The 17,044-nt window shown below is 34.7% G+C and overlaps 1 protein-coding gene across 1 annotated transcript in view; it reads left to right on the top strand.

Moving 5' to 3' along the window:
• The window catches only part of Glut1 (Glucose transporter 1), a 209,758-nt gene that overhangs the window by 134,559 nt on the left and 58,155 nt on the right, over window positions 1-17,044 (top strand). Inside the window, 2 exon segments of the mRNA XM_073984030.1 lie at window positions 12,776-12,941; window positions 13,017-13,154. Coding sequence (XP_073840131.1) covers window positions 12,776-12,941; window positions 13,017-13,154 — 304 coding nt within the window.

The raw sequence follows: 17,044 nt of genomic DNA on the forward strand, positions 1-17,044 counted from the left end.
ATGTGTACATGCATATATGTATGTATTTACAGGAAATTGCGGTTATACCTTCGACCCAATTTTTCTTCTGGCTAAGACAAAGCACACAGAGTGTTTTGTTTTTCATTTCCTTCCAAACAATTGAAGTGTTCTTCCTTTGACTTATCCTACACTGATTGTAGCTTCTATGTTATTTTGTCTATGGCTTTTGTCTATTCTCTCACCTATGCTCTGAGTGCAATCTCAGATATTAATTCCAAGAAAATGTGGGAAAAAACTATCTGCAATTATAACAATACCTTCTTGTTCTACAAAATTTAACCCGTTTTCGGGTATTCATACATACATACTATGTATGTTTGTAGGAATATATGTATCTAGTTTCATTACTTTAATGTACCTGAGGTTTATTTATTTGCGACAAGTGTTATTGATAAATTTACCATAAAGCCAAATATGAATTTGCAAATGAAGACCTGTTCATATCCATCATATCTGATTAGATTGTTTGCAATGGGAGAAGGAGATATGTTGAGAGTTGTTGGAACTTTATGGGAAACCGAACTGATAAAAACAACGATGACAAAAATAACACTCAGCATATTGTTGGTGACATATCCTTAGTATTTCAGCCATGTAAGTTGGGTTTAAGGATGCGCAGCCATCTAATGATATAGGTGACTGCTTCACTCGGAGACCGTTGGTCCATTGTGTTCATCCTGGGTGGTTGAAGATGATGATCGATTTTTAACCCAGATATGCCCAACGTCCTACATATAGGACACACAAAATTCTTGCTAATTTGATATGTTATGTTTATCAAAGTACCGTTTATTTTGGTGATATACTCAGTACACATCTGTAGCTCTTGGGATATTATGTGATTCCATTATTTTGAGCTACTATTTTTGAGTTTTGAGGTCTAGTTCATCGAAGTTGCCACCTATCGCTTAGTTTTTACAATGATTTGCGTTATGACCGATTAATTATTGGGTAGTTTTATAACGAAAACATACACGATGTGGAGTCTACTACGAAAAAACGTTAACTAGATGCCGAAAAGGTGTCTTATGACTATATGTCAAATGTTTTGTGTCCCATAACTCCCAGTTATATGATAAAACCCTGTGTCCAAAAGTGGCCTCAAAAATCACTTTTTTCAAAAAATTTTCAAAAAACATATAAAAATACTGTTATTATTTCACATTTGCTTCTAAAATAATATAAAAATACTTTTAAAATGATCACGATCAAGCAATGGGCATATCTGGGTTAAGACTTATTGCTTAATAAATTAAAAACGAAGAAGCGGAAGAATTAGTGATGATGAGTTTTGTGGTATTGCTTGTTGGGTTAAAGATGAAAAAGCCGAGAATTGCAGGGTATTGCCGTGTTGTCGATCGATTGTTTTGCTGGAAATAGATAGAAGGAAAATTTATGTTTATGCACCTTTGCCAAGCCATAATAGGATAATGGGATCCATTTTAGTTAGTAAGGTATCTATCTTATGTCTTCCCTGTATTCGGTGTCTTCTTGTCTGCAACAAGGGGAACCTACAAATTTGATTTTCGGCAGTCCCTATCTATTCTGCATTTTCACATGTCATATCGGACCATTCCTTCGTGTATCTCCCCCACAAAAGTTCAAAAATTTTCACTAACTCTCGAAGGCATAACACGATTTGGTCCAAACTTTGCAAACCGTAATACATATAACTTCCAGACCTAGATTAGGTTCGAATATGGACTATATCGGTCCATATCTTCGAGTACATCTCCCACAAAATTTCAAATTTTTTGCCACAAATAGAGTTTTGGAACTCTTCTTGGGTTGTCATGAACTTTTTTGGAGCAGGTTGTGCTCGCGGCCCCTTTTGACGTGGTACAATTCTTTTTCGGAGATATAATATCACAAAAAGCTCTAAATAACTGTGCCGGCACCAAGTTAAATGACTGATGAGCGCGAAAAGTAAGGAACTGAGTATCCGATTTTACCGAAACTTCGTCCATCGTAAAATTTCTTCCAAACGTAGATCGAGTTCCAAGCAGGCGTATATCGGTACTTCTCCCACATAAGTTCACAATTTTTACTTAAATATGGTTTAAGGACTGTTCGAGGACCATTAGCAAATTTTTAACCGATAGTCCTTCTTGTGGCCCTGTTAACAGCAATATAATGTTTTTCATGGGCAAGTCCATGCTTCCTGACATATTAGTCCAAAAGCTCTAAAAATCCACAGTGACCAACTAAAATGCCTGATGGGTATGATAACTATAGAAAGGAGTGATTGACATTGGTCTAAACTTTGCGCATCGTAAAATTTTTGTTTCAGACTTAAATAATGTTCGAATATGGACTATATCGGTCCATTCCATCCGGTACCTCTCACACAAAATTTAAACATTTGTCTATACATTTGTTCAGGGACATGTGAATGATCGTTTTTTAAAATTTTTACAGCAGGTAGTCCTCCGGGCTTATATTGCTTCTTAAATGGAGTCCTATTTTGGACCAATTGCACCTAATTTGGAGCTTCTTCCAAACATACTTCAAATTTGAAGATAGACTATACGAGGGCTGCACGATAACTGGCCTAGACAATAGTGCATGTTGCCAGGCGTCGTTTGAAATTTTTTGGAAAGTTTGACAGTTTTTATCCTAAAGGTACTCAGCACAGTTTGACATATGTCCATGTGTTGTGTTGTTTACAGTGACTTGAAAAAATCATTTTCCAAAAGAATGGAATTTACTTGTGAACATTTTCGTTTGATCCATTTTCACGACTTTCGACGTGGATAATCACAGAAAGAGTGCAACGATCTAATTAAATTTTAGTATGTCGAAAAGCTTTATGAAAAACCTGTTTAATGAATTCAATCGTGGCCGACGCTAAATACGATCGCGATGCTTCAAACGACGTTTATAAGATCGTCACGAATCTTGGATTTGTGGGTATGATCCCGAAACAAAACATCAATCGACCCTGTGGTTCTTCGAAATCGAGCCAAATCCAACGAAAGTTGTTCATGGAAGAAGCACTTCGAAGCAAATTTCCCCTGTGTCTTCGGCAAAACTGCCCATGTGGCAACTATACGGCTTGAGCAACGTAGTACTGTTAATTCTAAGTGGTACACTACAATTTGTTTGCCTGAAGTCTCCTGAGAAATTCGAAAAACGAACAAGGGATATGAATTATTGTGCACCATGAAAATGTGAGCTCTAATGCATCGATTCAAACCAGCGCACTGATGGGTTATCGGCCGTACAGCCTTGACATGGCACCCACTGACTTCATTCGATTCCCGCACATCAAGAAAGAAAGGCGTGTTCAATGTTTTTGGTCGCCAGAAGATACTGTAAAAGATACTGTTTGAGAAGATACTGGTTTGAGCGTATGAAAAAGTGTATAAATCTTGCTGAAGACTAGAGACTGCTTAAGAAAACAAAAAAAAACTATTTTTGATGGTAAATATTCAAGTTTTCATTGTCAGGTCAAAACGTTATCTTGCAACCCTCGCATCGGTCCTCTTCTTCCGGTACTTCATAGAGCTGGCAAACTATCGATATTCCTAACATTAGATATTTTCGATTTTTCATTTCAAAAAAATCTATTGCTATCGATATTATCGTTATGTTGTCATCACCATTAATGTGGAAATGAAAGTGGCGGAAATGTCTATGTTTTTGTTGACATTTTGCACAAGTATTTCACAGAAATATAAAGTAGAAAAAACAATTGTTTTTATTTAATAAAAGTACACAAAAATACATTTTACTTTTCTGAAAAATTTTTACGTGTTACTACGGACTTACTTTTTCTCATCCACAACACCGAAAAGCCGCGAAATTTCTATGTATTTCAATAAATTTTATGTTAGGGGTTTTTAATCCGATAACATCGGTAGACAAAACTATCTGCGATATTGAATTTTTAAAAAATAATCGATATTATCGATAGTGCTATCGATTTTTTGCCAGCTCTAGTACTTCACATACAAAAGATAAAACTTTTAGGCTTAAGAACAGATTCCGACGTGTTCGTAGACACATTTTAAACTTTATTTAGGATAGTTTGGACAGCACTAATTACAACAGTAATACTTTGGATAAACAACCCACCCTGTGTTTGCTTCTTTTCATTACGCTACACAGTGTTGTCGCTTCCTTGTAATCGTGGACAAAAATAGAAGGAGTTGACCTAGGTTGATGAATTTTTGTATAAGTACTTATGGGGGCATAGGAATGATGAATGAAATTCCTACTTTGGCCCATATCGATTAAGACTTGGATATAGCCCTCCACAGGAACGAACACAGAAATTCATTTCGGTTCAGATTTTTTGCTATAACTCAATCAATTTGAATTGAATAGCCTTCAAATTTAATATGCGATATTTTCTAAGATCCCTGTTCAGTTTATAACATGCCATTGCACAGTGTCCGATTTTCCAAAAAACCTGGCCAAAAATCGAAAAAAAAATTTATCAATTTACACTAAAAAGGGTCAGATATTGTTTATAGGATCCCAGTGCGTGTAGTTATGAAAAAATATATACATTTCTTGTTTAATAAGTGGGTATGAAAGCAGGTCGAAGTGACCCTGTTTGGAATTTTATTTTTTTTCAATTATTAAATTGTTTATAAATCTATGATAATATGCAAAATAAACAACGGTTATTAAATATTTTCTTTTTGTAATTGTAGGAAAGGTATGTGAAACGTATTTAAGATGTTCAGTGTCGCCAATGAATTGTGCGTTCTTTAATAATTGATGTCCGTACTTGTTAATTTTTTTCAAGATCAATTTTTACAATAAATTATGAAAATAGTTGTGAGTAAGATCGAGTTGGGCCGTGTAATTTATCATTTCATAAAAAAGGAAGGGTTTTTTTTACCAATTTCCATCGAAACATCCTGCACATATTTGCACTTTTCGTTTTATGTGATATTTTTTCTTGCAGGTATATACAGATTTTCTTTCATTCAGAATGTCAGAATATAGTATAGGGTCACTTTCTGGCGTTTGGGTATAATTTGGAGTTTTGGTATATTCTAAGACCTATAGTAAAATTTTATGGCGAACAAATTTCTAGAATATTTTGGTCTGATCCGACCACATTTTATAGGAGATTTTAAAGATTTGTGGAAAAAGGGACCAAAAGGACCCCTTCTATGACTAACACGAGGGTTAATTTTTTAAGACAAATATTCCTTGCATTCTTGTCAGTAAAGTTGCCAAAGACATTATACACCTAAAGTGTAAGGATTGCAAGTGATCTTAACTCAAATATTTCCAAAACTGTAGAAATTGTGGAAGCTTGCACGCCTATTTTAGTTTCTTGGTTTTTTTTGGCAAAATTGATACCGATATTTTCTTGGTATGTAATGCAAATAGAGATTTCATTTCTTTGGTGACTTGTAGTGAAATTTAGCTGAGAACATTTTTGTCTTTGACGCCATTCTTCTGAAATGATGCTTTGTATGACAATTATGCCAAAACTTTGTTGAAGTACGACATTAACCCTAAAATGTTTTTCTAATTTGCATATTTCTGGAGTTAAGGTAAGATATAGAGTTTTGGTGTATTCTAGGACCTATAGTAAAAATTGATGGCGAAGAAATTTGTAGAATATTTTGATCCGATAAGATCACATTTTATAGGAGGAGGGACCAAAAAGACCCCTTAAATGACCGCCCGAGGGTTAAATAATATCAAAAATGTAATCAGCGGCCTAAAAAACATAAGAACCAAAGGTTAGGTCAAAATCCATTAATTTTTAGAGTTTTGGCCAGGTTTTTCGGAAAATCGGACACTGTGCATTGCTTCAATCAACATAACGGCACATTATGTACATATAATAACTTTAACCGTCTAGCCTGCCTTTAGACGGGTCACAGTAAATACGTTAGTATTCAGTAGAGTTGGGCAACCTCGTTCAATTGAACGATCCGGATCACTTTCCTCGTTCAAAAACGAATGAGTAACATCATAAAAACCAACGTGTGAAATTAAGTATACGCAGTTTTGTCAAAGAAATTACCGGTGTCCATTGAACGAGATTGTGATCCGGATCGTTCCATTGAACGAGATTGCCCAACTCAACTATTCAGCTCTAATTTTGTATAACTCTGTTTTAACAGTAAATATCAGTAAAGGAAAGAAGGACGCTCTTACTGACAAAAAATCCAGTAATCATTTGTCTGCTGATTACGAATTATTATTGAGTGTCAAAGACAATTTTTAGACGAAATGTCTAAAATAATTATTTTTGTGAAGAGTGCAATGTTCACAAAAGTATAAAATCTTATTCATTCACAATTCACATATGAAAAAATTGTTCGTGTAGGCAAATACATATTCGTTCGTGTGTAGTGCTTTTTGAATCAGTTTTTTTGGCGGACCTGCCGGTTACAATCAACTTTTGCGTACACATTGCTATATTCACAGAGACACTCTAGCATGAAGGTAAATGTATACAAGTTTTCTCCATATCCAAAAAAGTAAGATAATTCCACAAAATTTGCAACTTTCAGCGACGTGGGACCTAAAAAATATATAGGAATTTTTAATACTTATATATTTATCTCTGTGTTCTAGAAAAATGGTGACTAAATTTCGGCAATATATGCCCGCAGAATCCCACAACTATGGTATATCCTTTGTGACTGCGATGTTTTCTTTTTAATTTTACAAAGAAGCTGGCTATGAATATATATTTGCTTTCTGTGATAAGCAGTAGAAATAAGAAGTTGAGGGTAATAATGAAATTACAACCAAAGAAAAAACACAAAAGTTAAAAAGCGTGCAATTCGCGAATTCTTTAAAATCGATTAGGGCGCATGCAATTTTCGAATACAGCGAGTGCATCTCTATCAATATGTATGCATTTATCTACGTTTCATTCAGCGGCCAAAATGTGCCTCAGTTGCATCTCACCATTCAAAAAACCTTCAAATGGGTAAAAATTTCCAGATGTGCATATGCTTGTAAGGCGCATCCAATTTCAGTGACTGCCTTATAAAAATACGTCAAAATAACAAATTTTAAAGAAATTCGTCAAGAACCGCGGATGTGCCATCACATTTTATTTTGGGTTAAATGCAAATATTACCCCTGAATCTTTGTAATTTATGACACACCTTTTTGCAAATATTATAATCGCGTATAAAGGATTCCATCTATGTATAAAATTTTAAAGAAAATCGCAATTCAATGCGCGGAATTGTCAAAATATATTTTTACAGATTTTTCCATATTCAAGGTATCTATATCCGCCGTTTTAGTGGATGGATTCGAACGCGGAAGGAAGCATTAAGTCCGGCGCGTAAAAACTAAAATAACGCGGGTGGTACTTGTCTTACAGTTGCAATTTTTAAAGCCAAAAAATAGTTTTTTTAAGAAAATGTATGCACCAAATTTTCGACTCTGGACTCGTTTTACTAGGAAGCTGTACAGAGCACACTCATGAGATATTGACGTGGAATCCCGAGTTCTACAATCCTACATACAGTTTGGATCATTATCTGGTTGCGCCCTCTAATTATAAGAAAAAATAAAAAAAACCGAAATCAAAGCTTCAAGATGTCAGCATTGATTTTTGGGGGATGCAGTGTATACATATATCGAAAAATCATACATTAGAACCATGTTGCCCAAGGGGTATTCTTTTATTCTTTCTTTGAGCACAGGTCTGAATGTGGCGTGGTTTGGCCAGAAATCAAGAAAGAACACTAAAAACTTGTTTACTTCAACACATTTTTACCCATTTTTGTGTATTACCACCAACACAGCTTCCACGTAAATTATTTTGTATGGTCCATGTTATGAGATCGTCGCTAAAACACTTCAATCAGCAAAAATATATTTATATTGCATAAAATATATTTACAGTTCGCGATTTCCTAAATGGTAAAACTCAACTTCAACGATTGTAAAACTTTTTAAATGGTTTTATTTAGCTCACCCCGTTTGTTTTATTACACTGTGACACAAAATGGAACTCAAAGTCTGGGGGGTGGAAAATTTCTTTTGAATGTGAAAGCCCTTGATGAGTATACTAAGAACCCAAAAGGAAATTTTCGCCATAGGTCAAGTTTCTGAGATATCGCGCGATGAAGTTTTTGATTTTTTCCCTATAATACTTTGGAAAATAGCTCCATATCTCCGTTTGGCGTTGTTGTAGCTTCATTTTGAGGTGACATGTCTTCAGTCAAATCGATTGGCGAATCTTTTTGTAGAACATTTCATTCTTCTAACTCAATGCCTTTCATGTCCTTTTCATCCTTTATTTCTTGAACCGTAGTGAAAGTACCACAAGATGAGATTTCAGGAAAAATATCAATACGCGCAAATATGGAGATCAAAGGCTGGGGGGCGAAAAATTCTTTTTGGCGATGAAAGTCGATGAAGGTAATATTACGAACCCGGAAGGACAGTTATGCCGTAGGTCAAACTTCTGAGTTATGACGCGATCAAATTTCGTTAGGTTTTTTGTCATGTAGGTATGTATAGTTTGTCAATAAATAACCTTCATCGACTTTCATCGCCAAAAAGAATTTTTCGCCCCCCAGCCTTTGATCTCCATATTTGCGCGTATTGATATTTTTCCTTAAAAACGGTTCAAGAAAACGGTTTTTTTGTTCTAGAACTGCAACTATCAACGTTTTCAGAAGCGAAATAATTTAATTTGATTGACAACTCTATAAGCTTTTTAACGGTATACATATAAGTTTAATCGGTTACTTAAAATCGGTTCAAAAATCGGTTTTAATGTCGGAATATCCGGTTCAAAAATTGAGATAACCGGATCTATCCTCCAAAATAATTTGTTATTAACGTGTTCATCATTACAATAGCTATTTGTGGTAAATATTTCAGAAGCACCCCAGATGTCTACATAAGCAATAACCAATGGTTATGTGTACATACCATTAATACCCAATGACGAATATACAAAAAACAAAACTTAGTTTATTTCTGAACCAAAACCGATTAAATGTCAAAAAGGACAATGAAAACGGGACAAAATCGATTAGTTGTCAAAGAGAACCGTACCTAAAATCTTCTGAGCAACATTTTTGTAGAATATTTGGATGCTGAAAAATCTCATCTTGTGGTACTTTCACTACGGTTCAAGAAATAAAGGATGAAAAGGACATGAAAGGCATTGAGTTAGAAGAATGAAATGTTCTACAAAAAGATTCGCCAATCGATTTGACTGAAGACATGTCACCTCAAAATGAAGCTACAACAACGCCAAACGGGGATATGGAGCTATTTTCCAAAGTATTATAGGGAAAAAATCAAAAACTTCATCGCGCGATATCTCAGAAACTTGACCTATGGCGAAAATTTCCTTTTGGGTTCTTAGTATACTCATCAAGGGCTTTCACATTCAAAAGAAATTTTCCACCCCCCAAAAATGCTGCTGCACAGTGTTATTTATTCTTGGGTCAAATTTAGTAATTCAAATTTGACCCTCTTCCTGTCAACCGATTAATCTGAAATTTTGTATACACTTTGGATTTTGGTGACAATACAATTATGTTTATTCATTATCATTATAAATTCAAGATGGCCGCCGCTACAAAATGGCGGATAACGTAGGTTTTATCAATCCCATCAATATGGGTATCAAATGAAAGGGCTCAACAAGCAGAATACAATATACTATAAAAAAATTGAAATCCAAGATGGTGGCCGCTACAAAATGGCGGATAACGTACTTTTTATCAATCCCATCAATATGGGTATCAAATGAAAGTGCTCAACCAGAAGAATACAATGTACTATATAAAATTAAAATCCAAGATGGCGGCCTCTACAAAATGGCGGATAACATAGGTTTTATCAATCCCATCAACATGGGTATCAAATGAAAGATCTCAACAAGTAGAATACCGTTTAAATGTCCATTACTCGTGGGAACAAAATGGTAAAAAAAATATAAAAAATACAAACACAAATAAAACAGAAACTGCAACACAACGTAAAAGAAGGCTTCAAAAAGCGAAAGAAAAGTATAAAGCAAAACGAGCTAAAGAAAGTGAAGGTGATAGAAATAGTCGATTACAGAAACGGCGGGAACAATTAGCGTCAAAAACACCTGAGCAATATGGCCAGGTTACAAAAGCAACGTCAGCGATATACACAAATGACGGCGTCAGAAACACCTGAAGAATATGAAGCCAGGTTAACAAAACAACGGGAGCGATACACACAGATGTGTGTTGCCTTTAATACTATCATGGGATTCTACAATACATAAAATGCAGGGCAGCACTGTGGATCACGCAGTCGTATACTTAGGTGCGAAACTGTTTGAAGAAGGTCAAGCCTACGTGGCTCTTAGTAGAGTAAGATCTTTGCAGGGACTATGTATGGAGGAGTGGGACTGCAACAAACTAACGGGCAAGAAACCTTGCAATAATGAAGCACTAAATGAATTAAACAGAATGCGAAATAAAAACTAAAAACTAGAAAATAAAAATAGTTAAAAAAACTTCTTAAGTTAAACGGTTTTATGTTAAACATACATTGCAATGTTTAAGATAAATAGATACAGTCGTGGGAATTATAAACATATGCATAGACTAGACTAAAATAAAACCGTGGGGCACGTCAATTGTCTACAAATTATCGACTTAATGTGCGATAGAAGAATCGTTTAATTCGTCGTTAGGCAGTTGGCCCGCAGACGGTGAGGAAATAACTTACTATTTTCTTACTCATGGAAATTCCAATAGTTATACACTCCATGTAAATAAAATAGATGTTTCAACTAGTTTATCGATGGACATTCACACAGCTGGCTGGCGAGGAATCGTTTCACTGCTCGTAGTTTGTCTTTAATCGACAAAGTACTACTCGCTCACCACTATGAAACCCTAAAACTCGCTTATAATCGAGCTTGCTAGCTTGTTTCCACATTCTAGCCCTACCTTTCACACGTCCATCGTTGTCGGTTGAACAACTGCCTAATTATGGTGTAACATTACAAAACAAACATTTTAATCAACGATTGTAGACAATTGACGTGCCCCACGGTTTTATTTTAGTCTAGTCTATGCATATGTTTATAATTCCCACGACTGTATCTATTTTATTATTTTTTGTTTTTAGTACATTTATCTTAAACATTGCAATGTATGTTTAACATAAAACCGTTTAACTTAAAAAGTTTTTTTAACTATTTTTATTTGAATATTACCATATGTTTATAAAACAATAATAATGTTTTTTTCCAAATTTATCTTAAAAAATAATACAAAAAATCGTAAAATCACAAGTTGAAGTATTATTTTAATAGAATTTTTATTACGTTACCAGGCAAGTCCGCCTTTTTGCGGTCAACAACTTTTCTCATCTAGAGGATAATTTCAACATTTTTGTCAGCTTTTACTATTAACACATGTCTTATTTACCTAAAAACTATCTATAAATATCTTTTTTTAATCAGAAAAAAATTGCCGGTTAGAGGGTTAAGTAAACTATTTTTCACAAAAAGGAAGTCCATTTGCCATTCTTGACATTCAAAAATTGTTATACATATTTTCAATAACTTCTTTAAATACAGTTCCTTGAACATATAGTCCATTTTATATAAAATCCAATATAAGTTTCCTACCAAGAATTTTCTATGTTTGGGGAGCTATAACTTTATGGTAACACAATATATCGACAAAATTCTTTCCGGATTGTCCTATTTGCAGTCTTCTCAATAAAATAAAGCTATACAATTATTAAAAAGTCAACAATACTTTTTTAGCTGACCACCATGTGCGTCATAGACTGAGGGTATATCTCTGCCGGCATAGCCTCTCAAAACATTTTGTTGGTTTCTGACACATTCCCAATAAACGAGCTGTAACTTGTTGAGTTTTAGAGATATCAACATGAAAATTTTACACAAGATAAAGCAGAAGTCGTAGAAATATTAGCTCAAAGACGCATTTTTGAGTTATTCCATTCTTTGTGTAAATGAGCGATATCCACTTCATAAGAATGACCTTTATGTAGACGTCACGGAACGACCGCAGCCACAGAAAAAACAGTATGATCCGCACAACCGACGAAGCATACAAACTTCGTATCGCTTTTGACCATAAACATTGAGTTTCTTGAATTTGTGTGTTCACAGTTTTTCTTCTGTATGACAATACTTTAGAGTAAACCATACTTTCGAACGGTTTACATTTTATGAACCTGAGGAAATGATCACGTCTTTGCAAAAATGATACCGAAGCCCATAATCTTTGGGACCATAGACAAATATTTTTCTGGTGTCCGTATATGATAATATTTTTTCGCGTTGCGCTGTGTTATGAGAAAATCATGGTTTGTTTCTCATACATTTTAAATATGTTTTATTAAAAATACAATAAGCAAACTTCCGTGTGCCAACAAACATTAAATATTACCTTATAGAGTATTATTATGTTCAAGTACATCCCTTTTATATTAAAAAATATTATTATTATTTTTAAATTATTCACCAATCAACACAAGAAACAATCAATCACTCCCATGGCGCTAGTTTTTAATTATAATCAGTATTATTAATTTTTTCTTGATTCATTTTTTCATAACATTTTCTTCCCATATGCACTTTAACTAATTATCGATGTTCATAACTAACAAACATTACTGACACATATTGTATATATGATCACATCAATATTTAATAATAAATTAACATACAATTGTTTACTTTGTTCTGACTTTTTCCCCCAATTGAAAAATTAAAATAAAAATTAAAAAAAAAAAAAAAACAAAAACTCTTCCCCAACAAACACAGTTTGCAAAAGCAAGTTAGTGTGATGAGTATGAATCTTTCGGCAAAATTAGATGAGCTTCAAAGAGGCGATCGACACTTGGAGACAACAGTCGCCTTGTGTGAAATACGAACACAGCTACAGGAACTAACAAAATCCGTAGAAAGTTGTCAAAGTGAAGTGTCCGAGGTAAGTTGTTAATCTCATGAAAATATGTAAACAATTCCCATTTTTAATTTCTTTCTCAAATTGTCCCCAATTTAGGTTAAACGTGACATGGTTGCGATTAAACACGAATTGGACACAGTACAACAAGTCAAAGAAGAAATCGAAGAACTGCGCGAATATGTCGACAGATTAGAAGAGCACACGCACAGAAGGAAGCTAAGACTTTTAGAACAAGTTTGTAGCTTAAATTATTTGCCATGTTGTGTAATTATAATATTTAAGATGCAAAATGCAAACAATCTCAAATACCAATCATTTTGAAACTCATACAAAAATACAGAAAAAAAAATTAAAAAAGAAAAACTATTTAAGCAAACGAAAATTTCCCATACCAAATTACATATCCCAGCAAACAAATTCTTAAACAAAAAACACAAACATGGAAGAAATTATGCCCAACAACAATTCATTCCGAGAAATAAGATAAATAGATTTGTATACGCTCAGCCTTGTATCTATATATACTCTATACACATTGATATAGTCCAAAATGACAAATGCAAAATAAAAAAGTAATAATGGTTTTAGATCTTTCATACCTATGGCCGAAATATATTTAACAGTCTGTTTCAATATTGCGATAATAATATGAAAACGGAAAACTCCCAAACTTGACTTTTAGAAATGTTATTTTCTTTTGTTGCAATGCAAATAGCAAATTTGAAAACACCAAGGAGTTGGTAGTTTTTCTTTGCATTCATTTTTTAATCGATATACAGAAACAGGCCCTAAAAGTCTGTTTCTCTAAGACGATTCGAATTGAAATTCGTTCGAATTACCACCAAACTCGTGTTATTGTAGAAAATGTTTGTTTGATTGAATACACAAATGAAGCAAATATTTTCCAAAACACCTACATATGTTTGGTAGTAGTTCGAACGAATTTGAATACGTCTTAGTGCAACAGGCCCTAAAACAAATGGGAGTCGATTTAGCCATGCCTGTTCTTCTGTTTTTTTTTTTTTTTGTCTAACTGACTGGCTGGTGCATACGATAACTCAGTATGAATGACCGGTGTTGCATATAGCACTATTTCTTCCAAACTTAGATCAAATTAAAATATGGCCCATATCGACGCAATTCACCTGGTAACTACCTAAAAAAATTCCTCTTATTTATTTGAAAATTTTGCCTATTAGGGCGAATATTAATTTTAAATAATTTCTGGTTGGAGTCGAGCTTAATGACCGATGATTTTAGCAAGTGAAAGAGGAAAGCCGAAGATTCGAACCCACACAACCACCACTATGTGACCGGTTTTGCCGTTGGTAGCGGCTCATCAGACATTTCGGCTGTGGAATGGCTTCTCTGTCATCGAACTTATGTTTGGTTTAAGGACTCTTCTCGGATTGTTTTAAAATGTCTACATTAGTAATGCTTGCGATACAATTTTTATACCCTCAGCATTTGTGCTAACGAGGGTATAAACACTTTCATACGGGCAAAATGTGCCTCATCAAAATAATGGTTTTAGACCCCATGTATGTTTGGACGAAATCCGTTACAGACAATTTGGAGTTGATTTAGCCATGTGCGTCCGTCTGTCTATCTGGATCGCACGACAACTCTCGAACGGATCAACCGATTCGGTCAAAGATTTTACTTTCGTAATATTTTGTCCAAACTTACTTTAATTTCGAAGATGGGTGATATTGGTACACTCCTTCGGGTACCTCCCCCAAAAAGTTCGAAAATGTTCGGAAACATTGTGCGCACGATAACTCTTGAATGGAGTAACCGATTTGATCCATACTTTGCACATTGTGAAATTTCTACCAGACATAGATGAGCTTTCTCTCCTTCCGGTACCTCCCACAGAACATTTCGGAAATGTCCAGGTTAGGACCTCCTATCGCATTGTTTTGATTATTCTTGCAACAAGTTGCGCTCAAAGTCCCTATTACGATGGTAGAAGTTTTTTGAGTGGGAAGTCCATACTTCTTGAGAAAATGGTACGCACGACAACTCCCGAACTGGATACAGCGTTGGTCTACACTTTCATATCGTAATATTTCTTCGAATATTAGATGAAATTCGATGATGGTGCTTATAGATCCACTACTTTGGTACCTCACACACAAAATTTGTAATATTTCTCATAAATGTAAATCAAATTCGAGGATTGTCTGTATCGGACAACTTATTCCGATGATTTCTCCTGACATAATACCACGAAAGTTTTAAAAAATCCAACCAACTAAAGTTGCTGCTTAGTTCCAGTTCTAAGTTGACCAAGGTACCTCCTCCACCGTGCTGAAATTTTAATAGCGAGTAGTCGTTACAATCGTAACGATCGTAGTCGTTACAATCGTATTTGGTAGGGGAAGTCAATATGTCCTGAGATATAGGCCCCAAAATTACCGATGATTTGGGTCCACTAAAGACATACACTAGAAACTTCCGCCACTCCTGCTACATTTTTTGTAAGTCATATGCTGACTCGACTTTTCACACTCCCCTTTTATACCCTCCGCCAAAACATGGAGGGCATATTAACTTTTTCATTCCGTTTGTAATACATCGAAATATTCCCCGAAGACCCAATAAAGCATATCGTCACCATAAATGCCCGAAGACGTAACCCACAAAACCAAAACTTTACAGGAGAAGCAAAAAACGTTATAAAATTAAAAACTGTTTTACGGAATATTAATCTTATGAAGTCGAGTATATGGGATATTATCGATCATATACGAAGGGGAATAAGTAGTGAAACAAAAACCGCGGAATTGCTTAGTTTTGAGATCCTCCATTACAACAAAATCTGCAATATTATCCCATTTTCCGAAATGCCATTTCTTGAATAGGATCGTTGTTTTTGAACGTAGAAGCTTGAAATTTTACCAGAGCATGTATTTTAGCTTTATGTATCAGATTACGTCAAAAAACGAATTTTGATGTCGGTTACGTCTTCGGGCATTTATGGTGACGATATATATTTTCCATCGGCGTATAGCTCCAAGTAGATATAACGATGCCCGTCTGTCTGTTGAAATCAAGATACAGTTCGCAATATTTAATATAGAGGTTTGTAATTTGGTGTAGAAGTTTATACTACTCCTAGGATGTTTGGTATTGAAAATTGGATATATCGGTCGACATTTTGATATAGCCCCCATAGAAAGCACCTCCCGATATTCGGTATTTTAAAATTTGTGGTCTCAATATTGTTTTTTAGTCTTCGTTAGAGACATATATCTTCCAACCGTGAATTTGTCGGTATAGATTCACGTCTTCATATAACTTCCATAGAACGGTCCATTTCGATTTTCGATAATTTGGAGGTTTTACCGAGATTATGACACCGAAATGGCTGAGTATTTGTACATATTAAGTTTTAAAAGAGGATATATGAAATTCCTGATGAGAATTGTTGGTATAGGTCTACGTTCTCATATAGCCCCCATAGAGCTGGATCTCGAGATTTCCGGTATTTTGAAGATTTTTGGCCTTAATATTGCACCGAAATGCCTCAAATTTGGAATTTAGTCTCCTTTGGGGGGTATACAACGAACCGCCATAGAAAGGTACCCCAGATTTTCGGTATTTTCAAAGTTTTCGCCACCGAAATGAATGAAATTTCGTATTTAGTCTTTGCTAGGGGTACAAAATATTATTACAGGTACAAAACACCCTCAGACATTATAGGTCCGATTTAAGCGTTTTTGAAGATTTAATTACATTTTTCTACGGATTGTTTGTTAATTGGAATCTTTTGTTTCTAGTAGATAGAAACCATACTCGCAAAAAACTATCCATATATATACAGGTTTCAGTCTAGCCCCCAAGAAACGGCATTGCCCATTTTATGTATTTCGAGAGGTTTTTGTCAAATTTTCGAACCGAGATTGATGTAATATGGTATTGCGTGTTGTCGGAGAATACAAAAGGTCATTTCGAAAATTTGTAATTATTTGCCCATCGTTTGGAAAGAACAATGATGACATCACATGTGAGTTCTTTTAAAGGGTCTCGCCACATTTTCCTTCTGAAGTGGATGTAACTTGTTATTTTGGACGCTCAATGGGCAGAAAACTTCCACGCATAAAAATATCAATATAGAG

The sequence above is a fragment of the Musca autumnalis genome, unplaced genomic scaffold (assembly GCF_047663935.1).
Source record: "Musca autumnalis isolate F117 unplaced genomic scaffold, ASM4766393v1 scaffold_4, whole genome shotgun sequence".
Classification (NCBI taxonomy): domain Eukaryota; kingdom Metazoa; phylum Arthropoda; class Insecta; order Diptera; family Muscidae; genus Musca; species Musca autumnalis.